This window comes from Aspergillus pseudotamarii (genome assembly GCF_009193445.1).
Source record: "Aspergillus pseudotamarii strain CBS 117625 unplaced genomic scaffold BDV38scaffold_9, whole genome shotgun sequence".
Lineage (NCBI taxonomy): Eukaryota > Fungi > Ascomycota > Eurotiomycetes > Eurotiales > Aspergillaceae > Aspergillus > Aspergillus pseudotamarii.
In genome coordinates, this window is record NW_022475023.1 from 140439 (window position 1) to 166318 (window position 25880).

A 25880-nucleotide genomic window follows, 5' to 3' on the forward strand; every position below is an offset into this window, starting at 1 on the left:
AGGTAATCAATCAGCAGCCTGGCATCGAGATCGACCCAAGCAGAGATAGTAAGCAGGGCTCTCCGTGCTAATGGTGAGGTAGATAGTGGAAGTTTAGAGATGGGGAAGAAGAAGAGTAGAGGAGAGTCAATGGTGGAGATGGAGACGATGGGGGTCTGAGAGCGGTGGAGGCGCAAAGGAGGAGAAATCGAAAAGCCCGGTGGTGCATGTGCCCGGAAATACCGAGGCTCTACCGGAAGGCTTGCCGACGGAAAACTCCGAGCGAAGTCCGGAGTGTGGTGATTCATATGATTACGTTGGTACGAGGTTCTAGAAAACCGGTAAGAACATTAATATTCAAAAGAGATTCATTCACCCAAGCTTGGACTCTCGGTGAATAAAGCTTGAGCATCCAAAGCTGCTCACACACCCATATAATATACACCCTGAACTCCAAAGATGTGCATCCGCTGGTTGTTAAACAACGCCTAAGAAACGCCAATGAAGAGATCCTCTGTTATTATACAGTCAAATGATTCACAAACAACCTGATCACCAAATGTATATGTTGTAAAAAAAACACCCCTGATCATAGCTCATCGCGGCTCTGCATCTCCGGCTCCATTGGCCGTTTAATCCTCCACGTCCGTGGTGGCACGGGAAGTCCCAGCCAATAACTCCACAGCCGGTTGAGCTCTAGAACAGTAATTTCAGATCTGTGTGAAAACGCTATTAGTACCCACGCGTTGCAATTCACGTCGATAATTACTTACAGAGTCCTGGGAATATTGGCCCAGCTCCTTAAGACGTAGACGAATGTATTCCAAAAAACCTCAAACTCGGCACGGAGTTCGTCTAAGAAGCCGTCATTCTCGCCTCGTGGCCCCCGCTCCCATGGTAGTCTTTCGGTGAGATACTGAAAATCGTCCTCATCATTTTCATAGTAGAAAGTCGTACCACCATCCTTGATAAGACGTCTTGTTGTCTTGCCCTCGGGGTTCTTTACGGACGACACGTCGGCGGGAATTGTAAGAGTCTCTCCATCTTGCACATCCATAGCACGATGGAAACTCTTGATAGCCGCCACGCTGTGAGAGATGCGACCTAGAGTGTTGACCAAAGCCACAAGTTCTGTCCTGCGCAAAGGAGGATTCTCTCCATTCTTGGTCTCATCGTACTCAAACAGGACCTTCAAGGCGGTGCCGTATCCGTTAACCTGCAGTTTCCCCCATAGTCGGCACTTATCGCATCCAACACAGTCCATCAAGCGGCTCACGTTTCTGAAACGGTTGCGGAAGTCTTCCTTCAGGCCGATAGCACTTGGGTCCTGGAACATCAAGTTCTCATCGAAAATCTGTGGCCGGTCCGCGAGAGCCGAAGTCAAAAGGAACACTTTCTCCTTGGTGTCTGCATCCTGGACGGGATCGCTGGTGCAATATGTGTAGCCCTCAAGGTGCTTCCGTAATTTCGCGACGGCGCGGGACACCAAGGCATAGTTGAAGTACAAGTTCGAGATGCGCTCCGGATGGTCATGCAATCTTTCCTTGAAGCATTGCAAGTTCGGGTTCCATTGGCCGGTGGACTGGTTGAAATAGTCCCAGCAAAGGTGGGTCGAAATAGATGCATGCATACCGCTGATAACCCGGTGGAAGACCCGCTTCTCGAGGCACTCGTTGTCCAGCGGCAATCCCTCTGTGCGCTTCAGCTCTTTCTGGAGGACATTGCGCAAGTCATTGGCAGCCTGAAGTTCTCCAAATTGAGGATTCGGAGACAGTTCTAATTGTTCCGGCGTCGACTTCAAGAAGCAGTTCTCACGGTAAATTGCGTTCCACACCTGGTGGGCTCCCATTCCTGCATATCCCGTAAATCGCTCCGGGTTATCGAGCAAACTGACGTAGTCGCCTTTGGCGCTCGCTCCTTCGTCCTCCGGAACGCAATAGTCTCGCTGATCACACTCATCGTCGTACTCGACCACACAACTTTCTCCGACATCTTCTCCTAGCATACCCTGGAGTGGTCGATCACCAGGCCGCTCCTTCCGGACCCCGGGCCCAGGATGATCAGCTTTCGGACCCTCAAGCTTACTTAGCTCCTCTGCACGCCATGGTAGCGGGATATCCTCTTCCGACTCGATGGTAGTAACGGAGCATGCAATGTTCCCACACATGCTATTCTCGTCTGACCAGAAGGGGCAGACTTTGTTGAAGAGATTGAGCCGATAATATGAGAAGAAGTCGGTATCTTGGGTTATGGATTGGAGGAGAGGGTAGACTTTGTCGTTCAACGAATCAATGCTGCTGTAGGAGACGCAAGCGTCGGAGACCGTGGCTTTAGGGTCAATCTAGAGACAGCATAGATTAGCAAATGGGGCTCAATAAGGCAAGACTATATCTGATTTTTATATATGTGGAACTCACGGCGCATGTATTCAGGTCATGATGTTGAGACTCGGCATTGGTGAGCCTCAAGAAGGCAAACACAGCCAAATAAAATACTTTTGCTGCAGAAGGCATTTTCTTTAATCGGGAGAACAACGTGGGAAAATAACAATTTGTAATGGATGTATAGACGTATAGAAACTTAGTGTCTATCGGTTGTGTAAATCCGTTGACCCTTCACATGAAAAACACAAACAGTGGGCCTAGAAATTGTCAATCAGATCAAGGATCTAAACATGATTTTCTGTCAACAATGATCCACTGCTGTATGTATGTATGTATGTATATCGGGGTTTATGAAAACGAAAAAATTTAAAAAGATGCAACAAAATTCAACGCGACCGAAGAACTCATAAAAAGAGAATGAGCGGATTGGGCGAGTTATGAAGGAGTAGAGCGAGAGAAGTTGACAAGCTGTCCTTGGTGGCGGAGTTGCATGACAGTCATCGGATGATTATCAATAGTCCTCCTTCAATAACTTCCGCCAAGCCTTTTACGAAGCAGTTCCATTCGCTAGCGCCCCATCTATGTTTCCTCTAGTCCCCAACTTTCTATTGAAACAAAGAAGGCTGTTTCAGGTTATATGGAATAATAACAACAAGGATGATCTTGTTATAATCAGGGTAATAACAAGAGAGGCAAACGAAGTACATATGACATGACACCCTCTAAAAAACGTATGACTCGGTAAACTCGCTATATAGAAGACCTGCACTATAAACAATGCTGAATGGATAGAGATATCATAATGCAGTAGGCATACAGGGGATCCTAGCCCTGAACAAGATGATTTGACAATGTAGACAGTAACCAGGTAACATAGTGTTTAGACTACTAATTAGGTATGCTCTGCCAGTGATACCACACTAAGAATATATTATCACTCAGCTGAATCACAGAGCCCTTAAATCCCGGAGAATCCTCCTCTAGTAGTCAGCAAACGACGTGATACTTTTTCCCTCAACGGTTATGAATGGAATCCTGACTGATCCTGCTGGCCTTAGTGTCATTTTCTGGTTGCGCCAAGCATGTACGGTTCTCCCCAGATCCAACAATCTTGGCATCTCTTGGAGACAATCCAGCCCTAAGAGCTAGAGCTCAATTCTTTTTACATTGAACTGAGGGCATACACACGGCTTATATATATGTATTTGTACGCGATCTTGCTTATAGATACTTCGCTTGCTTTTACTTCAGGGCGGGATCTAAATATCATGTCATAGAACCGTAGGTGCCTGAATTGATACAAGTTTCTCTCCTCCAGGCTGGGCGTTTTTGCTCTTCTCTCTTCTCTTTTCTTTTTCTCTTTTACCAAACTCCGAAGAGACCGAGAGTGACAGAAGAAAAAACAGAAAAAGGCAAATAAGATTGGCTCAAGGCTATTGGATCCATTTTGGAGAGCGATAATTAAGGTTGGGAATGTCCATCAACTGCCCAAGCTGCTACGTAATATATTGGTGTATATGCAAGGGCGAACTGGAGCACAGAAATCCCCTCTGAGTACGCGGCAATACTGAAACTTTGTGACCGGTATTGGTACAAGTTAATCCATGATTATGATATACTGGACGTACCACTTGTCAACACTTGTACTACTAATTACTTTGCAAGGTTATACATGGCCAGTTCTTCCCATTTGATACATGATTACACCTCTTATGTATGAATTCCAATCCTAAAATGTAAATTACTCATTCCGGTGGTATACGCCTGTGTAAATGCATATAAGACTCTTCCGTTTCTACAGAGTAGAAGTTGCTACTGGTAATGTAACGTTCGTAAAATGTCACTCTATCGGATTCACGGTCAGATCCGAGAGGTAGAAGCAAGTTCATTCAATTACACTTGATTGGACTTGTGATGTTGCATCTGAGAGGCAGAAACAAGTCCAGTTGGTTCTCTGATGGGCAGTGGATACAGGAATAGCTTCAAACATCATCAAACATACCCAATCAAGACCATGACCAAGCTCAACGGCGATAGGAGAAAGCACGTTGAAATCTTGGCGGACACTTAAAGTACAGAAAACCGAGCAACATGAAAGATAATCAATCTATAACTCCGTGCCCAAAACTCCGAACAAATCCGTATATCCACCCATTCCGTGGTCAGCATGATGCTGATCTACATGAAAACAATACAAAACATGAGGTATCACACTGTGCTGTCAAATCCCTGATATCCTAGCCCTTTCTATCAACCTCAACCTTTTATATATCCTTTAAATAACGATTCGGTAGTGGAGTATCGATTTCGAGTTTACTGGGTACTCCTGCGGTTTCGGCGACGCAGGCTCAGTACCCTTCTGAGGGAGGCGAATGGCTTTGGAAGTGGCGTGTTGTAGAAAGGATCATTCTTGAAGTCCTCTTCGGTGAATTTCTGTCAAGGTGGTTAATGCTTTGTCGTGACAAGGACGACACAAGTGTGGGTACTTACCAAGCCGGGGCAGCGCATAAAGTTACCGTAGTCGTTCATCATATTGGGACCCTCCTCGTAGTTGTAAGTTTGTCCTTCCCTATCCGTAGTACCAGGTGGATAGAAAGCCACCCCGTCGAGAGGACGATGGCTGTTAATACTGTCTTTGATCTTGTCCTTTGGGGTGGCCCTCAAAGCTTCCTCATTCGTTCGTTTCACGGCTTCGATTGGGCTCAACTTGGTGTCGAAATTCCTTTCCGGGTATACTGCATCGTATGGTCCTTCATGGTGATACTGATAAAAGCTAGCACTGTCCAGGCGGTCGATAACGTCGGGATTAACGAGTTGACTGTCGCGAGAGTACCTCATTGTGCGTCGTGGGCCGCGAGAATGGCGACGGGAGTGATCGTTGTAGTAACTGGTGCACTCGCGTTTCTTCTTTGGCTCGACAGGGAGGTGCTCGAGATATCCGTCAAAGTAGATAGAAGGGATAGACGAGGAACGCTGGAGTCGAAGTGATTGGCGGCTTGGTGAAGATGAGACGAAACGACAGCAGGAGCTCTTCATGTTCAGGTCCGAATCCTGCTGGTGAGAAGGGTAGGGCGAGTAGGGTGTCATATAGATGGCTTCTCCGGTGGAGGCCATGTCCTTGAATAGACGGTGAAGGTGTCGTAGTATAAATCTGAGACCTGTCTCCTGACAGCTCAGATGGCTGGATAGAGTTGAATAGATGTATGCAGGTAAGCGATAGCACACGGACGCTATTGTGATAGTGCGTTTAATGTCACGATCTGATGTGGGGCTCGTATTGAAAGTAGAAAGTTATAGTTCAAAGGCGCTCAAAACGTTGATATCGTGGTATTTTGGTGTGAGATCTTTGGCAAAGATAAAAGTAGAGGTAGATAACAAGAGGAAGAGGAAGAATACTTCTGCCAGACAGCAATAATATAAGGAAGAGTCATCACTGCCTACCGGTGGCCGAGGGTGACGTGACGACTTGCGTATGATGATCCCGCAGGGTCCGGGGGTAGGCTTATCGATAACAGTGGCACGTCGGCCTTGTATAGGCTTAGCGGTTTCGCCACATCTAGTTTAGCGTAAGGATCTGTCCGGAGAACTAGACCCTTTTGGTTACATTCAACTGGCCTCGATGATGAAAAGATGGGAGTCTAGATGGTTGACCTCAGAGATTTCGCAGATTTCTTACTGCCCAAAGTTGTCTTCCACGGATTCGTAAAATTTCTGACCTCGTAAAAAAAGGCACTGAACCTTACGAGTAATCAGTACCAGCCAACGGTTCTTTTGAACATCTGACTGGACTATATGACTAAAGTGGATCGCAGATCACTGCTGACCAATATTTAAAAGTCACGTCATAACTGATCTCACAGTTTCCACCCGATGAGGCGTATATTCTCCTCTTATCCGACCATTACCCGAAATATTTGTATCAAAGATCTTGACATCAGAAGAGTTGATTCTTATGTTAAGCTCATCATTAGTACGATCATAGCGTCCGTGCGGATGGCATTAGAAGGGTATAGCTTGGCTAGTACAGGTACTACTCTGTGATGTCGTACTAGAGGTCTAGAAGAACCGTGGAATTTGCTTCTATGACGTTTACTGAGTTAGTCACCTCGCACGAGCCACCGGTTCCTAATAAAATTCAAGGGGCCAAACCAACTTTGCATTCTGGACTGTTCAACTTCACAACATCTAGACCAGTGTGCGCGAAGTTCCAGAAAGTAAATGCTGCTGGGAGCCTGGGGCATTTTGTAGCTTAGTCATTTAAGAGGAGACCTGGCAAAATAGAGAATTGAGAAACTAAATAGAGGCATTAATATCCGAGTCACGAGGTCAGTTTAAGTTTTCCTTCTCAGTCCATGGTCATCATCACGAGTATTTAGGTTTTTTGGCCTACAAAATGTATAGAACTGGCCTGTAATACGAGTACACGACATGGGAGGATTCAGAAAGCTTCGGGGTCCGAATAGTGTGTTTTTTTATGATTAGCAACCCGAGATGCAAGGCGTTGCCCATGTAATAGTTGGCTAGTTCAAATTTTGATATCAATAAGTTGAACGGAGCGATAATCAACTAGTATCCTTGGTGTAATAAGGTTGTTAGGATGCATATACGAAATATCTATTCCAATGTGTGATTATGGTAAGGAAAGCCGCAGGCTTGGCGCCCCAGAATACCGAAAGTTACCCACACTTTCCTGACTTGTGTGTTGAATAACAAACCATTTATTCCCAACGAGACACCCATCACCCGATGGCGTTGGTTCAATATTCTGATTCAGAGTCCGAAGAAGATGCTTCACAGAGTGAAATTTCCCCTAGGCCAGCCAAGAGACTGCGGCAAGAAAGCACTGCCACGCCGGTCTCATCTCTCCCTCCACTACCGAACGCCTTTCATGATCTATATGCATCGAGCACTCGTATTAGTGTAAAAGATGATCCAAGCCTCCATGGGGGCCGTAAAAGGGCCATTCCGCACGTTGAAGGAAACTGGCCGACTCATATCTATCTAGAGTGTAGGGTTACAGTCTCCGCTGTTACGCCTGATTAGTGAGCTAACTTGAGCAGGGTATCCGTCGAAAGGAGAGCTGTTCATCTTAAGCAGTGTGATTGCGCAGGTGGAGGGAAGGCTTAGAAAAAATAAAGTGGAGCTCAATAGCTTGCTGCGAAGTGATCTTGGCGCACAACTCCCACTGCATATCAGCCTCTCAAGGCCAGTAGTTCTTCGGACTGAGCAAAGGCAATCATTTTTGGAAACTTTTAAATCCGCCATTCAAGACTCAAACATACGAGCGTAAGTTGCCTTTCCCCCCTTGCAGGGCTATAAAAATGTTGACATAGCACAAGGTTCAATACGACAACGGAAGGCTTACATTGTGTGTCCAATTATGAAAAGACACGGTGGTTTTATGTTCTGCGAGTGAAAAAGCCAGAAAATGACGCCCTCAACTGCCTTCTGAAACTCTCAAATCGATCATTAGCTTTATTTAGCCAGCCACCGCTATACGGGGCTTCACCACATGTCTTGAAGGCAGATGCAGGTGCTAGCACCCCTATGCAATGGCAGCGAGGTGGTTTTGAAGACTATTCCCACTGCTTTCACATCTCTTTGGCTTGGAGCTTGACAGAACCTTCTCCCGATGAAAGGGACCAAATCGCGAAGATAGAACTTCGAGAACTCAGTGATTTAAGGGTCTACTTCGACCGCGTGAAGGCGAAGATTGGCAACCATATAACGAGTATACCGCTTGCTAGTCTGCTGGGGTAATTAGTTAGGAAAGAACGGAGAATTTTATTTCTCCCGTGATATATGAACATCATTGATCGACGCCTTGCATTAACACTTACAGTGCAGCTCCTGGACGAACAACTGCAGGATCAGCTGACTAGTCACTGTCCCAGTGATCCAAGCGCGAATAATAATAAGATGATTGGAGGGTAGGAGAAAAAGGCTGCTTGGTTCAGTTCAGAAGTCTACGATCGGCTGACGAGAAAGATTCTATGGAAGGCATGATGTACTACTATCAACCTGCGTGGCAGTCAAGGTATGAAAAAAAAAATTAAAAAAATTAATACCCCAGAAAAGTAAAGAAAAATCCCGCAGCTATACGTAGATCATATACAATGCCCCTAAAAAGACTGGTTCGTAGGTAACGATAGGATCACGTAACGAATATAGTGCGCAGCTCATGAAGGCTTCGACCACTGTTATTTGTGCTTATATGGTAAAGCCGGGCTTCTACAATATCAACCCTTGTTTTGTCATGAACTGTGTACCAGACGCAAGAACGCATAGTTATCATTAGACTCATGGGGTACGATTTAGAAATGCTCTCCTAAGATCCACGTTTATACGATAGGTCGGACTTGGAAATTCATTGTTTTGCCCATCGCACCTCCAAAGATCTCATCATGAAGGTAGCCACAAGAGTCTCAAGACTAGTCGTCTTGGCTCGCTTTTCTTTGGGACTTTTCCTGTGAGACAACGTTTCAATGGAATCTCTGGAGAGGGAAAAAAGTATGTGGTAATTTTGATGCCTCAGGATATGCTTAATACGGAGCCGTCATAAGATTACAGATTACACTGTCACGCCAAGAGACGCGTCCTTTTAATTTCCTCCCGTTCTCAATTTGCTGCAGTAGACAACCTACTGCCACGTCGATCAGTGATACTGCATTCACGCATGATTTGGATCGTGTGAGTAGGTTTGTACTTCAGAATAGGATCAAAATGTCTACGCTGCAAATCCCACATGTAACGATAGTGAGTTTTGTTGTATACTGTCCTCAACCTATTTACTGACTCTATTCGCCATAGGAAGACCTACAAGCATTTCAAGCTAAACACTTTCCCGGAAGTGCCCAGCCCCTTGTATCTGAGTATGCATACAATGAAAATGTAACAAACGAGCTCGCAGACGATGATGACGGCCTTGGATATTACCCCGATGGTGTGAAGCGCACCCTGACGGAGGAGCAGATCAAAATATTCAGACATAGTGAGATACACTCACTTTTACGCGAAAGACAACTTAGGGAAGAGGAGGAAGAGAATCGGAAAGCTTCTGAATTCAATGAATCTAAGGATGATCAAGTACATGATAAAGACACTGCTGCGATGCGATCTAGTGTTGTCGTCGGTGGGACTGATCAATCAACAGGCGGCGATCAACAAGCGAGAACTCTGCAGTCCGATACCAGGCAGTCCGTGTCCAGAAGTCTGACCGTAGATAACGGTTCGGACCCTACGCTGGACTATGATGAAGACGCTTCTGGATATACCAGCAGGCCCGCTCCATCAAATTATTGTTCTCACTTGGCTCGTCGCAGGATCGTTTCGTATGAAGATTAGCTGCTGGATTCTTCGATGGAATCACAGAATGGAGAATTAGTGGCCATAATGAACTTTCGGCATTATCTAACCCAACTACGGTAGGGGTTCTGAAACCCTATTTAGTGTTCCGTGAGTCTCCTCCCCTTGACCCTGGTTCTTCAGCTAGTATGATGAAACTCTTCGTATCAGTCATCCTTAGTCGGATCGCCATACCATCTGCGGATGTGTAAGGCTATGACGACTTAATCTTCTCTCTGAGCTATTTTTCACTAAGTTATAAAATTTCATCAATGCGGGACCCGTAATGCTAATTGTTCATGTGAGGCAGGGCTCGATTGCCGGCGGTTCGAGAAATCGCGCGGCTAGTGTACTAGCTTATACGTAACTCGAAGTTGTATCAATGCCCGAGCGACGTGGGGCCATCGCCTAGATATCTATCGTGTGTCTCGACATAGTGAGCCATCGAGGTTGAGTATATCTGGCCACAACCCCAAACAATTCAAAAGCTTCGCTACGCAGGCTATTGACATGGGATATCAACCTTATTGCAAATTGCCCAGCAATTTGAGGTAAATCCGCTCCTTAAGGAACCAACTACTGCGGCGACGGAAACGTGTCCCGTTACTTCAGTAGCCCCGGTCTTTCTTCATGAACTTCCATCTCGTACGAGGCATAGAGTAATTCTGGACAGTCTAATCATAACAAAACATTCTATCAATAAATGCAGGAAATTTTTTAAAGGGGCAAAATCCAGAACCGAATTTGTATCAGCCATATCAACGAGAACGTCACTTGTTTATCTTAGTTTATAAGTCGACCGTTATCATCGTCGTCATGCTCGAGTCTTATGGTTCCCTGTTTCGGAATAAAGGCCCAGAATATGCCGATGCCGATAAGCAAGCCGACCATGATCGGTTGCAAGACTTGAACACCTGCTTTCGAGGCTATGGCACCCGTCATAAAGGGGAAAGCGGCCGAACCAGCTTGTCCTAGACTCGCAGTGAAGCCTGTTCCAGAGAGTTAGCAAAGCGGAACTGAGCCTGTAAGATGTGCAAGAAAGACGATGTTCGGTCGACATACCTATGGCCCCAACATGAAGCTCTTGTGGCACGATTTCAGTAAGAACATACAGTCCAACAGGGTAGAACGGCCCTATGAAGAAGCCTATTCGGATTGTCAGCATTCTATCAATTTCTGCTGCGGGTGTCCAGAGTACATACCCAAGAGGAAAACCGCGACAGCATTTACGGGAATACTCGGAACGATCCAGAACATAAGCTGCATCGCCAGGGCCAGCACGAGATAGACAAAGACCATTCGGCGCTCACCAAATTTGTGTGTGATGTCCGCGAGAAGAACCCGGCCTACGGTAAAGCCAGTCCAAAACCCGGAGGCGATATAACCTACTTTCTTCGGGTCACCATGTCTTACTGAGATGATAAATTGAACAATCCATCCTGGCCAGATTAGCTGAAAGTGAAAGACATATATCGGCTTGTGTTTTTGGCATCTTACCGCCAGAAGCCACCTCCGCACCGGCATAGAGGAAGAAGAACCCATTCAGGATCCACACCGACCGATTGGCCAGTGTAGCCTTCAATTCACTGCCAGCGGTATCCTTAGCATCTTGCACATTCGGTCGGAAAAGACCTCGCCTGAAGGTCCAAGCGAGGAGCAAGATATTCACAATGCCCACACAGAACACGATCAAGTAGTAATGGTGCCATTCTGGCGTCCGCGAGGCGATTGTGTTAGCAATCAGTGGAGCAATGATAGTTCCCAATCCATAAACAGCATGGAGTATGCCCAGCCATCTATGAGCGTTTTTCACAGTGATAGTGAACGCGTTTGCCTGCGCATCCTGGAAAGCGACACCCATACCCGTGAAAAAGAAGGCGGCCATAAAGAGAGGATAAGGCGGATGCCAGAACATGAGTGCATACCCGAGGCATTGTACCGTTGCGCCCAGAAGTAGCGTGCCTCCCGTTCCTAGCCTGGAGCAGACATGAATATTGGCAAAGCAGGCGCAGAGCCAGCCAGTAAAATTAACGAGATATATGAATGAGACTTGCAGCAAACCTATCTCGTAAGTTGGCTGGATGTAGGGTATCAGGACACCCGTGGCAGCGTCTACACTCGGTCAGTTCAGAGTTCTCCATTAGCCTGCATAATCAGAAATACAGACCATTCAGTCCAGCTACCATGACCGCAAAATTTGTACTAATTATTCTGCCCAGAACCTGGCGAGCATCCTTCTGATCGTAGAAGGATGGCTCGGGTGTCGAGCTTTCGTTATCTCGCGCGACATGGTTATTTCCCGTCTCGGTAGCCATGGCTGCAAATTCTCGCCGCCGAGGTCGCAGAGGGAGGAGCGGCGAAGAGCAGATGATGCTTCGATATCTTTTAATGTTGGGCTCCCGAGTCACGATGGGTCTATGCCAGGCTACGACGACTCGGTCGCACGAATGACATGGTGGAGGGGTAAATTTATTACGAAGGTCCAAGCGAGCTGACTCAAGCCTTGGCGATGTGAGGGGTGACCTTGATTCAGAAGGCTTATGCTTGCCTCAGTTTGTATTCCCGGGCGAAGTCTCATGGTCTCATCCAGTTTGGGTGAAGATATTGGCATCTCAGCCAAAAACATCCCGGTTTAGTAGTTGAAATGTTGGACGGCCCAATCGTTGTCTGAGTTTCCAATCGCTGATCTAGGGCTGGCCAATCGGTGCCCTGTACGTATTCGGCCAAGTACTTACTGTCCGACCTTTGCTTTGCTCGCTCCTCCCGTTCATTCCAAATGAGATCCCGCACGCCCGGCAGGATTTCGGTCTCGCCTGAGGCGGAAAAGCTAAATCTGAGGTCGAAAGGCTGAGCCTCTTGAGGCACTTCAATTCAAATTGAGCACCAACTTTTTCAAGCCTACATACAAGTGCCTTAAATAAGCTTATTCTTGGCCCGTCACGGACGAGAAAGACTCAATTGAACCATACCAGTTCGGTCAAATCCCATAAACATTGACAGGTGGAAACCGGAACCGAAAAATAGGATAGGTCCTTAGATGAGTCCTTGGGTCCTCGAACCGTGTCGCAGATAAAATCTGCGACACCACGGTCAATTGCCACTGTCAGACACAATCTTTTAATCTACAGTTTAATTCTCCAATTGCCTCAGAGGACGTATCCTCTGGATTTATGGCAATGCGAGATACGATCTTGATTTATCTACTAGTAGTTCCCCGGAATGAGGACGGAACCACCTGTGGACCGAACCAGAACACATTAACCGGAACAATGACTAACAGAAACTTCCCCAGAAAAAGATAACCATTGGATACTAGAAATCACGAAATCCCCATTCGTCCGGGATAGTGATAAATCGCGCATCAATCACTGGGCGGCTACCCCGGACCCCAGACCGTGAACAAGGAACCGGATGTTTTCCTGGTGGAAATACCCGCAATTTAATTTATGAAAGCCGTGTCGGTTGAGGCGGTACTCACCGCAACCGATCCACAATCGGGCACCGCGGGAGAGCTTGTTCGAGATACCTCGGAATAACTATTTGGTAATGATTATTACTTCGTCCATTCACGGGGGATTCTGTTAACTAATTACCGGGGAAAAGACCCCATTGAGTAGTATCCGGTGCATTTTAGGCTGTCTTGGAGATGCAGCGGGGGGTTGGTATCTGGGGTTGAGCCGATCTGGGGTACGCGTTCCTTGGTGAGATTGAGCACGTTCGGAATATCAATGATTACGGTGAAGCCCAAATTCCGCTGATCAGGGTATTATACATATGTACGTACATACTTTTGGCGGAACCTCAGGAACTTTCTTTCGGAATCGGGATCAATGTTTTCGTGTTCCTTGCGGGACATTTCCGAGGCCGAGGGTAGCCGAGCAGTGTATACGAGTACTTCACTTGGCTTAAACCTTCAAACATCATTGCAGGAAATTATCCGCTGACGTGAAAAGTTTTCCTTTCCTTTCTTTTTAGGTTTATCCTTCTAGAAGAAGGTTGAGCATTTGAACTCAAGACGAACCTAGAGGCATATTTGCTCGAGACGAAACCAATTAGTTCCTAACAATAGATACTCTCTTTAGACCGTTAACCTTCAGCAAGGCTGTACACTCAGTGGGCACCTAGGTGTGTTGTACCTAGAGCAGCGCAGGGTTGGCTGTGTCTCCATAGATAAACAATGTGGCATAGAACGCTGATAATGTTTGCTTGGTTTACATTTTCATTTGTAGAGAAGTATAGAACAGTTGCATAACCGCACCTTATCAAAGAGGCTATGCTATCTCTCTGTACATTTACATAACGAAGCAATTATGTCACGGTGCTCATGCAATGACGGCAGATCTGCATATACACTACTTGAGTCTGAATGATTGGATACAATGCGGATATTAAGGGACCGTCCGCATTCGTCCACGACGCCATGCCAAAGCTTATACCGCTCTGGGCGGAATTAAACCATCTATCGAGAGTATGGAGAACAACTAGGCATCAGAGGAACGTTAGTTACGCTCTCTACGTGTAGTATCTGCCTTGAGATACTTAGATCGATTTCTCAGTCCCCCTTGCATCAAACAGCTGACAACGTGTTCAACATGCATCAATGGTTATCAGCCACTACCTCGCTCCATCTTTCCCCAGATCCACACCAGAATGTGACTGCGGGCCTCCAACAGCCCAGACTGGGTACTGGCAATTTCTATTACATCGCATATTCATGATTCGTTCTGGCCAGGCAGCGACCCACTGAAACCAAGCGATCTTTGCCACCGATGACAGGTGAACTGAGACGGGCTACTACGCTGGTGGAGACTGGGGTTAGTGCCAGGATACGGGGTTGGTATGGCTCGTTCTTGATTCGAAACAGATAAGCTTGGAAGCCAAAGATAGGTTGAGCTGCGAGATTTACAGCCTCTTAGTGTTCCCCTTTCTCCCGATCCCCCCTCTGCCAATTTCCTCATCAGGCAGCTCTTCTGCTCGTCCTCGCCTTCTAAGTTCCTTCATATATCTGAGCGGGAATCCCTTCTCTCTCTTTCTTTTCTCGCTCTCACGCAAGCTCCACTTGCTATAATTTTTCTTTAGTAAAATTATTCATTCCTTACATAGCAAAAAGGTGGTCATTATGAGTCCTCCTCAGATTGTCTCTTTATCCCCCGCTGCGAACCATGTGGAGCAGGTTGAGGAGCAGGAGAAGCGTATGCCCACCGACCAGGAATCATTCAACATAGATGAGAAGAAACAAGATATACCCCCATATATGCAAGATGCCTTCGGTGACGAGGAGTTTGCCGAAGTCAAGTACAAGGTTCTGAAGTGGTGGTGTGTACTGGGGAATCTCAACGACTACTGAGCAACATCTCTGACAATTCATTCTTCCCATAGGCAATGCGGTTTGCTCATGGTCGCCGAGACAGTCTCTTTGGGTGTCCTTTCCTTACCAGCGGCCGTCGCCGGCTTAGGCTTAGTCCCGTACGCACACTCATGGAGACGATGCTACATTGACTGACATTATATCGACAGCGCTCTCATTATCCTAGTTTTCTTTGGAGCCCTGGCCACATATACTGGCTACGTGATTGGACAATTTAAATGGAAATATCCTCACATCTCGAACATGGCTGATGCGGGCGAGGTGCTTGCGGGCAAGTTTGGGCGTGAACTACTAGGGATAACCCAGACATTGTTCCTAGTGTTTATCATGGCCAGCCATATACTCACGTTCGTTATTGCTATGAACACCCTCACTGAGCATGGTACCTGCTCCATTGTCTTTGGTGTGGTAGGTGCGGTGGTATCCTTTGTGCTGTCCTTGCCTCGGACGCTAGCCAAGATGTCCTGGCTATCGCTTGTTTGTAAGGGACCCTCGATCGTACACTCTAGAGCGAATACTAACAAGCAACAGCATTCATCAGTATTCTGTCCGCTGTTATCATCACCATGATCGGTGTTGGCATCTTAGCTCCCGGCGGCGGGAGCATGCAGGTTACGGTTAAGACTGACCTGGTCCACGGGTTTACATCTGTCACGAACATTGTTTTTGCTTTCGGTGCGTTATAATTCACTTCAGCTAGATCAGCAATCTCTTCTAACGAAATCAGCTGGACATGCCGCCTTCTTCGGTTTTGCCGCCGAGTTGAAGGATCCCCGGGACTTCCCCAAAGCTCTGTGTTTACTACAGAGCATCGACATCTCCCTATACATCATTGCAGCTGTAGTCATCTACCGCTACGGCGGTGTTGACGTCGCCTCCCCTGCCCTGGGGTCAGCAAGCCCTGTCGTCTCGAAAGTTGCCTACGGCATTGCTTTGCCAACTGTAAGTCACAGCTCTACCTAGCCGATCACAATGACTAATAAAACTAGATCATCATCGCCGGTGTCATCAACGGCCACATCGCCTTCAAATACATCTATATCCGTATCTTCCGTGGCACTGACCGCATGCACAAGCGTGACTGGGTCGCCGTCAGCTCCTGGGTCGGTATTGCCGCGAGTTTGTGGATCCTCGCCTGGATCATCGCCGAAGCTATTCCTGTCTTCAGTAACCTTCTCAGCTTGATTGTATGTGGACTATATTCTCAACCTTAGTGACTATCGTTCATACACTAACAGCAATAACAGACTTCGCTTTTCGCGAGCTGGTTCACCTTCGGCCTAAGCGGAATGTTCTGGCTGTATATGAACAAAGGTCTCTGGTTCTCCTCTCCCAAGAAAATCCTTCTTACCTTCGTGAACCTGATGGCTATTGCTGTCGCTGCCATACTTGTGAGTTAGCTTACTATCCTATGCCCCAACCCCCGTACCCATTTTCGACAGGTCAGTAACTCATGAATATACAGTGTGGCCTCGGCCTTTATGTCTCTGGTAAAGCCATCCATGATGACCCGAGTAGCGCAAGTTTCTCTTGCGCGAATAATGCGTAGAGTTTCGGAGTTTTGGGTCTTGACTTGTTTTGATGCGATACAGCGTGCGTATATATATCCGGTGGATATGGGATTGGGTCCAACGGCGTTTGTAACTATGTGATGGTATGACTACTGTATATATGTACCTATCTTATACCAGATTTTCTAGAACGACTGTGGGTTTTCTCTCTTGGACACTGCCACTTTAGTAAGGGTACTCAGGAATTTGCTCAGTGAGTCTTCCACACATCACAGATCACCGCTTCCTGAGCCACTCACCCGCCATTTATTCTCTGGGTGCATATTCGATTTGCATGCCTGATGAACACCCCACCCTAAATATCTCTCAAAGCTTCACGCGCAAGCCCACTTCAATATAATTACACTAGTACCGACTTGCTCCAAGGCCACTCATACCTATACAGCGAATACCTCGAGATACACAATAAAAAGTCGAGGATGATCATTAGACAAGCTAAGTATTGCATCTCAACAAGTCGCGAAGCTTCTGTTACTGAATACTAATTGCAGCTAACGGGCACCGAGAGATTACGGGTTGGATACAGTATACAGAGCTCAAAGAGGCCTGGGGAACCGGGAAAAGGCGTAGGTAAAGATTTCTAGATCTCCCACTGTTACTCTGGACGATGATTCTGACGCCCCTCTCGTAGTCTAGCAGGGTCTGATCCACTTCTGTTACTCAGCGCAAGCCATATCAAAAATAAATATTCAATGTGTTAGAATGACCGGTATATCAAAAGCGCGCAATATTCTGCTAGTAAACTCTAAACGTATAGAGATCAATCAGCACTAAAACAGATACTTCTCTCTTTTTGTGCTAGTATTGAGCATACGACAACAAGCTATAGCAGACAGAGCAAGCATGGGTTGCCTTCGTTCGGTATCTGGACTCCTAATCTGTCTATCAATATTAGGGCCGTATCAGCCTACAAAGTCAATCGAAGCCGATGCACAACCCCCTTCTCTGCCAAGGGATTGTCCTAGTATGACCTGATATTATGCATCTTGTCTATCCTTTGAAGGTACATTAACCATCTTTCACGACCGGCAAATCTCCAGCCCCTCATCTACTTAGACCGCAACACCTGCTCTGCTGCAGGCCTCTCTCCCTTGGCTGCTGGGACGGTTGTCATCTGCAAAGTCTTTGAGGCTAAACAGGAATGGTTTAGGCTCTGAGTATGGAAAGGCCAAATACGGTGTCTATTTGGGATTAGAAACCATGAAGGCGATGAAAACAGGTAGTATGGTGCTACTTTCCAGAGATGTTGTTGGAAGGACATACTCAGGTTGATGACGCTAACCAGATAAGGTATTTCCCTGATATTGTGGTTTTCATTCTTTCTTAGGACAGAATACCACACTTGCATGGCAGTTGCGTAGTAGACAATCACGGTGTGCTGTGCAATAGTGACTGTTGGGTTTTGATGTCGCGTAGTGAGCGTGTTGGCCATACTACGGATACACTCATGTGATGATCGGATAATGCTTTACTATCACACAGTATTGTGGCCAGCCACGGTGCAAACTCTCGAATGCAATTACTCTCTAATAATACAACAATCAATAATCTATTCTGACCCCCGACTAGCCCGCTTCATCCGTCTTCGTTTCCGTCGACAGGAGTCAATCGCCTCGGGTGTCAAGATCTCCGGTGGTAAATCAAAGTCTTGCTCTTCCAGCTCTGGAACGGGATAGCCAAAGGCGAATCGGGTCCGGCCCTTCCTATGCGCCGACAGTGCCGTGTCCCGCAGGTGACGCTTGGCATAAAACGAAGTAAACGGTTTCTTATCATCCACGGGAGGTGGCAGGGGTTGCAGCATCTCCGGTTCTATGGGCTTGGCTTTCTTCCGCCCTTCTGACGCCGTTGATTTCGGTTTCTTCCCGGCTGTCGCGGACCGAGCTTCCTGAATCAATTGGCGGGCGGCCCAGGCATCTACATCATTGATATCCGGGGGCTCGCTGTAGCTTGGAACGTCCGAGAGGGACACGCTAGGGGAGTCGTCCGCTTCGGAGTCTGGGATGCCAGGGGCCTGTAGTTGTTGTGTCGTACTGTCCTGGGCTTCTGCAGCCGCATTTGCTGCAGGATTGGCGGCGGCGGCGGCGGAAGCCTTCTCCTTTTCGACCTTGCGTCGCTTTTCTTCTTCTTTCCAGATCTTGAATTTCTGGATCAAGGCAGAGATTTCCTTAATGAAGTGGTCTCGCTTTGGTTCGTATTGTTTCTTTTCCTGGTCGGATAATAGACCGGTGATTCCCATCACGCGCAGCCAGTCCTGACTCTGTAACTCGTCCAGGAGACGATCCAGCTGTTGTTTCTCATGTTGGGCCCGTTCGCGCTCAATATTTCGCAACTGTTTTTCTTGCCGTTCGTTTCGCCGATGAGCCTTGAAGTATGCGCCTTCACTCAGGGGGTCCTCTTCGGGAGTATCACTAGGCTCGCTTTGTTGCGGTTCGGGGAGACTGATCGACTCGCAGTCATGTAGCTGGAGTAGAGGGTTCCCGAACGGGGTGTCTGTGTCGGGCGCGGGGAGGTCTGACGAGGAGATAGGGGATTCGGAATGATCATCGATCAATTTGATGGCAGTATGGACCGCAAGGAACTCTAGAAGCGAGTTAGTCTGCAGCTCTCAAACGCTTCGACAGGCATTGGAGCGTACCCGTCTTCGGCGGCTCTAAGCTCAATAATTGTTCGTAGTTGGGGAAATACAGAGCCAACTCGCTTCTCGCTCTGGAACCCCCATCGTGCGAGCGAAGCGATCGGCGCTCCCGCACGGCCGGTGTGGTTTGCGCTGAGGTTGGTTGTTCCAACGGAGTCGCAGTGTTCTCGTTGGGCGACTCCGTAGGTTGAGAGGGCGCCTGGACCCGACTTTTTGTGGCGGACTCCGGAGAAGGATCCGTATCGGCAACACGACGTCTGCGAGTCGAGGGGGTAGTCGTGGTAGTGGAAGGAGTAGCTTTCGCAAAATAGCGTCTGATGTCCGTGGTCGCGGGAGAAATGGTATCTAGGGGATCAGGCGATTCACGCGAAAGGAGCGAGGGGGCGGCGGCGGGGGTCTCATTGCGGTGAAGTCGGAGATGTGTAGCGTGTGGGGTGTCGGAGGGCGGATGATGATGGGAGGGTGAGAGAAGCGGTCGGCGCGCAGAGGAACGGCGCGGAAGGGAAGAGGGGGCGCGCCGGATGTGAGCGACTTTATTATTAGGGGTGGTCTTGGAGGGACTATCCACAGTCGTCGTATCAAGTAAGTCAGGAGAGCTCTTGCGCCGACGAGACGAGGGAGGAGGATTCAGACGAGGGCGCTTCGACGGTGATGGTCGACTGTCGTCGTCGTCGTTGGGTTCTTCTTGTCGCACAGAAACGCGCAGAGATGACCGAACAGCCATGACGGTCGAGGTCATTGGGGATTTCAATGGCGGAAATTGACGGCAGGTAAGGTCGGTCTCATGCGGTCCCCCTGTCCCAAGCTAGAAACCTCGCTTTCATCCGAATCTTCAGGGTGTTTTTTCTTTGTTTCTCTTGTTGGGGAAGTTTTGACGCTGCGGTCGCGCTGTTTGGGATGCTCTGTGACCCGTCATTACCGTATTCTATTCTTGGCGACTTCCTTTTTCCGGCCATTTCACTCCAAGATGAGGAATGCAGGAAGTGTTAGTGAGGTATGGTACAGTATGTATGGGTGCTCAAAAATACAATACCAGAACCGAACGGTACACCAACTCCTGATTCCCATCACTAGCAAAATTACTTGTGGTTTAAAGTAATTAATGAGTAGATTTACTTCTTCGATTCATTCATTCATTCCCAGAGCTTTCTCCATATCTTCTCCATCACACAATCGCTTCATACGTCTCTCGATGGAAAACGTACAACAATTCCTATTCAATTCGAAACCTTTGCGTCGCATCCATACTATCAAGAAGAATAATGTTGTTGTCACCTCCTCTCGGACTTAATTCCGGCGCTCGTCCTTTTCCCTGATCATGATCCACGAGATTATTCCCCGAATGGCAGTTTCAATTGCCTTGAACCCCAGACCAAGACAAGAAACGTGGGGGTAGTGGCATGGGGAATTTTCCTTACATTGACTTCATCAATAAACTCCAAGCATGAGCCCCGTCGGATCTCCTCCCCTCCTTCTGTGGGGTGCGTGGGGGTTTGCGAATAATCATCCGCATCATAGGCTCATGAAAGGAACTATACTGGACATGCGGTGCCACTGAATGCGAGCCCCCCTCTTTGGAACCACATTCCCTTCTCCTCATATCTTTTGTTCTTTAATCCTGTCGCCCCTGCTTCTTTCCTATCAATTCCTTCCTTTTTTTTTTTTTCCCTATTGTATTTTTTTTGGCTTCCTTTCCTGTGACCTCATTTCACCGGTAAGTCCAACTTTACCCACTAACTTGTCGTGCTCTTTCACTCATGGACGTTTAGCGACCCCAGATTTCACAATCACATCACTATGGCTCCAATCGGAATATCAGCAAAACGCGCTCTGACCCCCGGCTTCTACGTTCCAACGGTCGCTTTCTTCGCCGGCCCCGAAGAAGATGTCGATGTCCCCACCGTTGAGAAACATGCCGCCTACCTTGCCCAGTCTGGAGTCACTGGTCTAGTCGTACAAGGCAGCAACGGTGAAGCAGTTCACCTAGACAGAGACGAACGGAAGACAATCACAGCAGCTACCCGTCGGGCATTGGACGCCCATGGCGCCGAGTCGATGCCGGTCATCGTCGGATGTGGTGGCTCGTCCACCCGTGAAACCATTCAATTGTGCAAGGATGCCGGCGAATCTGGAGGCGACTATGCTTTGGTCTTACCACCATGCTACTACAAGTCCCTGGTCAGCACCGAGGCCCTCCGCGACCACTTCCGCGCCGTGGCGTCTGCATCCCCCGTCCCGGTTTTGATCTACAACTTCCCCGGTGCATCGTCCGGTCTGGACCTCACCTCCGACGACATCCTAGCACTCTCGCAGCACCCGAACATTGTGGGTGTCAAGCTGACATGCGGTAACACCGGAAAATTAGCCCGCATTGCCGCCCAGGCCAAACCAGAATTCCTGACGTTCGGCGGGTCGGCTGATTTCACCCTCCAGACCCTCGTCGCCGGTGGTGCTGGTGTCATCGGCGGCCTTGCCAATTTGATTCCTCGGTCGTGTGTCTATGTCATGAAACTCTACAATGAGGGCAAGGTGAAGGAAGCCCAGGCGGCTCAGGCGGTCGTAGCCCGAGCAGATTGGCATGCGATCAAGGGGGGATTTGTGGCAGTCAAGAGCGCACTCCAGAGCTATCGGGGATATGGCGCACAGCCACGCCGGCCATGCGTGGAGCCGTCGGCCGAGGAGGCGGCAGCTTTGAAGGAAGCATTCAGCGAAGCAGTAGAGCTGGAGAGACGGCTGGAGAAGGCGTAAAATACTCATGATTCTCATTTATACCATGTAATTACACAGACTGCATTAAGATACGAAGGCGACGTAATCTATCCATCAATTTTCAATCCCGACCTCAATCAAGGGTTGAAGACGAAAACACACACTTGCAACAAACTTAGAGAACCAGTGTAGCGAAGTCATTTCCCTCAAACCCGTTTCAACATGAACAAGCATGAGATTCCTTTCCCCCTTTGAAGGATACAGTAATAAGGTATAACACAGCCCTGAAGAAAGCATCACTCTTGGTCATGCGCTGTAAACTAACATCTATGCCGTCTGCCTTCATCCTATCTGACTGTTGATAGTATCAATCAGCACGTGAGTAACCAGTGACAAAACCCTAACATATTTATACCTTCGTCAAAGCTTCAAGTTCACAACATGAATACAGAATAAAAGTTCAACTATGATATCATATTACCTTTTGGCAAACACATTCCTCATGAAGTGTTGAAATAGATCTGGGTGCGTATTATACTACGTATGAAACTGTGCTGACAGTCTGAGCAAAGCGAAGAAGACCAAAGGTCTCCACTCTGAGGAAACGCCTCAGGAAAACAGAGAGAGGATTGCTTGGATATGCCAGCGCGTCATTCATCTTCGGCAATAATTCCAATGATGTCCTACAGCATTTCAGATCCTCTACACTGAGAGGTTCCACATGTACATCCTCCTGATACGGTTTCTTAGTCTCGACCTTTTCTAGTTCGAAGTTTTATTGTCATCCCAGCACGAAAACTTCCGGAGAAAGCGAAACTCCTTGCATTTCTCATGTCTCGATAAATTGGTGTTATGAAATGCCTTTGTACTGGACTGCTGAGATTCGCTTACTCTATAACTTTGTAGGTTTACTCAGGCCGAAGTAGTAAAACAATGATTCCGTCGCGAGTATTAAGTGGGGTAGTCTATATAATATAGTGCTCCTCTTTGTTAATTCAGTATACTGATATTTTCTGATGTTTGTTTGAGCTTTCTTTTCCTTAAGGCCTTCCTATCGTACCTGTCTAATCTTTGTCTGCTAGCATAACCATCTGACGAAGAGTGAAGCTTACAGCTTGTCCAGTACAGTGTTAAGTATACTACGGGCATCAAAAAAGTAGTCAACACGCCGGCAACAGACCGGATGACCTAGGTAACCTTATATTATCTTTTGTTCTGCTGATATTTTGCATGGATTTCGTTGGGATAGAAATACTCATAACTTCTGCTACTGGCACCATAATGATCCATCGCGATGGAACGATACGGGAGTATGGAAATAACCATCCAGGAGAAAAGAACCCGAGTGGTATATAACAACACAATCCAAACGACGTATCCTGAACGGTGCATGGGAGTTGCATGGATTACTTTAGGTTTATCTTCTGTCAGGTGCTTGCTAGCAGCATGTGGTGCTGTCACTGACAGCGCCATCATCTTGCTCTGGTCATAGCATAACACCATACTAGGGTTTGTACCCCACTCGATTGCAGCACAAATCGGGGATTGGTCTGTCTGGCACAGGTCGCTTCCAGGGCTGTCTGTGGCCATTGCGTGTAGTGCAATGTCTGATTCTACCATATCCTTTTCACGTATTTCTTTTTAGAAATGTGGACATGGAGAGCTTTTTAAGATATCAGGGTTCAAGTTACATGTACTTGACCACCCTGAAGAAGGCTATTTCTGTATAGAAATGTGGTAGCTGAGCAGTTTATTTGAACCACATGAACCTACTGAACGTGGAAAAAGGGATTTGAGTGCGTATCGTAACCTTAATATCTCTTACCAGAGATGCCTTGTTCAGATCTGGAAAAACACATACATCATGGCTATACAGCAAGCATCTCTTGGCTGTTTTTAATCAAAAAAAAATTCGCTTTTATGACATCCTCACCCGATATTGTAGCTCCCAAAAAGATACACTAGTCAACGAGATAACTCTAGTAGTGTATAACTTATTCCGCTAGAAGACACAGTGATCCGTCGGTAAGCGGCAGGAAGTGATCAGGAACGGCTCGGGGCTCGAATGTAGTAAAAAGGGTCCATTCCATGTAAACCACCGTCCTACAATCCCGATAATGTATAATAACAACCCATAAATTCCAGATTTGAGACCCCCGATTCCCTTCCCCAGGAGGATTACATGTTCCAGGATCCCGGAAGTACAATTTAATCATTTCATTCGCAGAAAAACCTCCCATATCGCCAATCAAGAAGTCTCCCACGCCGTCGACATGTAAAAAGTCTCAATCAACATGCAAATCTACGACACCACCATCTATATCAAGACTAGCTTTTGGGCAGACAAATCAACCTGGTCCAGAGCCGGTGTGAATACCCTCCGCTGCTTGGTCGGCTGTACAATGGGCGACTTTAGTGCCTTGTGGCTGTTACGTAGCATTTGTGGAATGAGGGGTTGTTATGGGGGTTTCTAGTAAGTTGAGAGACATACTACATTCTGGAAAACATTATATAACGTGGCAAGAGTTAAACGCTCTGTATCCCTTTCAAACATCATACATGTATACCAGATATGAATGAATAAGATGAACAAAGTGGCATCCGGCCTCATCTCCTCCTTGACTCTCGAAACAGTCCTCCTCGTCCGTGGAAGGGATAGGCTTCCCTGGAAGCACGCCTTTAAGACTGCCTGTGGGATGAGCTTCATTTCCATTCTAGCTATGGAGTCGGCGCAGAATGCCGTTGGTTACCATCTTACTGGGGTGTCGTTATGCTGGGCGACCCGGGATTTTGGGCGGCAGCAGTCGCAGCTATGGGGGCTGGCTTTGTGGCTCTGTTGCCGTGGAATTACTTTAGGTTGAGGGCTTGAAGGCAGGCTTGTCATTGATCAATTTTCGCTATGTAGATTACTTTAGGTTTCGTGGTGAGAGAAGTGTGGTGGTTGGAATGTATGAATAGTGTAACTTACTTGTATTATATTAGATAGACGTATAATGATTAGCCCCGCTCCTAACTTACAGTCTGTGAATGATTGTATGACTTCTTTGACACATGCAGATGGTATAGTTGTCTTCTCACAGGATCACAGGCGAGTGATTGCTAATAACTGGAGTTGTGAAGTGGGATAACGCGTAAAGCAATTGTGAATCTCGGGCGTTTGTCAATATTATAAAGCGAGCTTTGCTCAAGAGTCCGTAATTGCGCTCTGTTTCGTGGGTTCACCGAGACAATGTTCTCTAAAGTCAATCCATCGGTTCAAGTGCCGATAGTGGAACAATATGGAGTGGCGGGCGTAAACCCGGTCTCCACCGAAAGTAGTTCGTCAAGCATCGTCCAGGAATGCGCGATTACCGATGGAGATCTCTCAAACTTCTTCCCCTGCAGAAGCATCGGTGACAAAATACCCTTGGTTACCGGTCCTAGATTCATTGGAGCTCCGCAGTCCTTGATTCTAGTCAAGTCGGAGCACATTCTGTTCTAATAGCATGCCCCGAATGGTATCTCCAAGTCTCATGCGTGGGTCTTTGACAAAAATATGGAGGTGAACCGTGCACCGAATGGGAAACCGGCTTACATTCCAATTCCTACATGAGTTCTCCACGGTAACATGGAGAACGGTGGAGACATCAGTGGGAGCAGGCGGACAACCACTCCCTCTTAATATAGAAACGTTGATGGGATCTCGTCCATGATTTGCTAATTCGACTGTAAGGCGTGCCATCCTCACGTGGGTCTTGGTTCGTTCAAAACGCCAGTCCAGACATGTATCTCACATGAACATCCGTTGGAAGTCTCTGTTGGGTAGTTTTATTTGTGCTTGGGCCACGGATTGATTCCTCACTCGCATAAGTGCACAAGCGCAACCCGGTGGTTTATTATTAGAAGCTCGC

The 25880-nt window shown here is 47.4% G+C and overlaps 8 protein-coding genes across 8 annotated transcripts; 4 read left to right on the forward strand and 4 right to left on the reverse strand.

Annotated features, from left to right (window-relative positions):
* Positions 1-164: 164 nt before the first annotated feature.
* BDV38DRAFT_238365 (ER oxidoreductin) lies at positions 165-2796 on the reverse strand. Its single transcript, XM_032053665.1, has 3 exons — positions 2397-2796; positions 753-2320; positions 165-695 (listed from the first exon to the last, which is right to left on the reverse strand). The coding sequence occupies exons 1-3, from the start codon at positions 2490-2492 to the stop codon at positions 569-571; spliced, it is 1791 nt and encodes a 596-aa protein (XP_031917040.1). The 5' UTR covers positions 2493-2796; the 3' UTR covers positions 165-568.
* A 1246-nt stretch (positions 2797-4042) lies between these two features.
* BDV38DRAFT_238368 (uncharacterized protein) lies at positions 4043-6094 on the reverse strand. The gene is made up of 2 exons (XM_032053666.1): positions 4854-6094; positions 4043-4796 (listed from the first exon to the last, which is right to left on the reverse strand). The coding sequence occupies exons 1-2, from the start codon at positions 5475-5477 to the stop codon at positions 4677-4679; spliced, it is 744 nt and encodes a 247-aa protein (XP_031917041.1). The 5' UTR covers positions 5478-6094; the 3' UTR covers positions 4043-4676.
* Positions 6095-6744: 650 nt separating this feature from the next.
* On the forward strand, positions 6745-8361 carry BDV38DRAFT_218405 (HVSL domain-containing protein). Its single transcript, XM_032052749.1, has 3 exons — positions 6745-7371; positions 7424-7649; positions 7703-8361. The coding sequence occupies exons 1-3, from the start codon at positions 7110-7112 to the stop codon at positions 8121-8123; spliced, it is 909 nt and encodes a 302-aa protein (XP_031917042.1). The 5' UTR covers positions 6745-7109; the 3' UTR covers positions 8124-8361.
* Positions 8362-9012: 651 nt separating this feature from the next.
* BDV38DRAFT_218415 (DUF3807 domain-containing protein) lies at positions 9013-10214 on the forward strand. Its single transcript, XM_032052750.1, has 3 exons — positions 9013-9119; positions 9174-9818; positions 10018-10214. The coding sequence occupies exons 1-2, from the start codon at positions 9087-9089 to the stop codon at positions 9705-9707; spliced, it is 567 nt and encodes a 188-aa protein (XP_031917043.1). The 5' UTR covers positions 9013-9086; the 3' UTR covers positions 9708-9818; positions 10018-10214.
* A 276-nt stretch (positions 10215-10490) lies between these two features.
* On the reverse strand, positions 10491-12022 carry BDV38DRAFT_268718 (putative MFS transporter; the record flags this gene model as incomplete). The annotated part of the gene is made up of 5 exons (XM_032056827.1): positions 10491-10696; positions 10770-10853; positions 10910-11146; positions 11205-11819; positions 11875-12022. 5 exons carry the CDS (start codon positions 12020-12022, stop codon positions 10491-10493), a joined length of 1290 nt encoding a protein of 429 aa, XP_031917044.1.
* Positions 12023-14826: 2804 nt separating this feature from the next.
* On the forward strand, positions 14827-16624 carry BDV38DRAFT_279437 (neutral amino acid permease; the record flags this gene model as incomplete). The annotated part of the gene is made up of 8 exons (XM_032059016.1): positions 14827-15023; positions 15087-15173; positions 15225-15556; positions 15607-15750; positions 15803-16017; positions 16065-16262; positions 16323-16466; positions 16541-16624. 8 exons carry the CDS (start codon positions 14827-14829, stop codon positions 16622-16624), a joined length of 1401 nt encoding a protein of 466 aa, XP_031917045.1.
* A 1319-nt stretch (positions 16625-17943) lies between these two features.
* BDV38DRAFT_238375 (acetyltransferase SAS4-like domain-containing protein) lies at positions 17944-20171 on the reverse strand. The gene is made up of 2 exons (XM_032053667.1): positions 19282-20171; positions 17944-19226 (listed from the first exon to the last, which is right to left on the reverse strand). Exons 1-2 carry the CDS (start codon positions 20018-20020, stop codon positions 18196-18198), a joined length of 1770 nt encoding a protein of 589 aa, XP_031917046.1. The 5' UTR covers positions 20021-20171; the 3' UTR covers positions 17944-18195.
* A 907-nt stretch (positions 20172-21078) lies between these two features.
* BDV38DRAFT_268721 (dihydrodipicolinate synthase family protein) lies at positions 21079-22029 on the forward strand (the record flags this gene model as incomplete). Its single annotated transcript, XM_032056828.1, has 1 exon — positions 21079-22029. The coding sequence occupies one exon, from the start codon at positions 21079-21081 to the stop codon at positions 22027-22029; it is 951 nt and encodes a 316-aa protein (XP_031917047.1).
* Positions 22030-25880: the final 3851 nt, after the last annotated feature.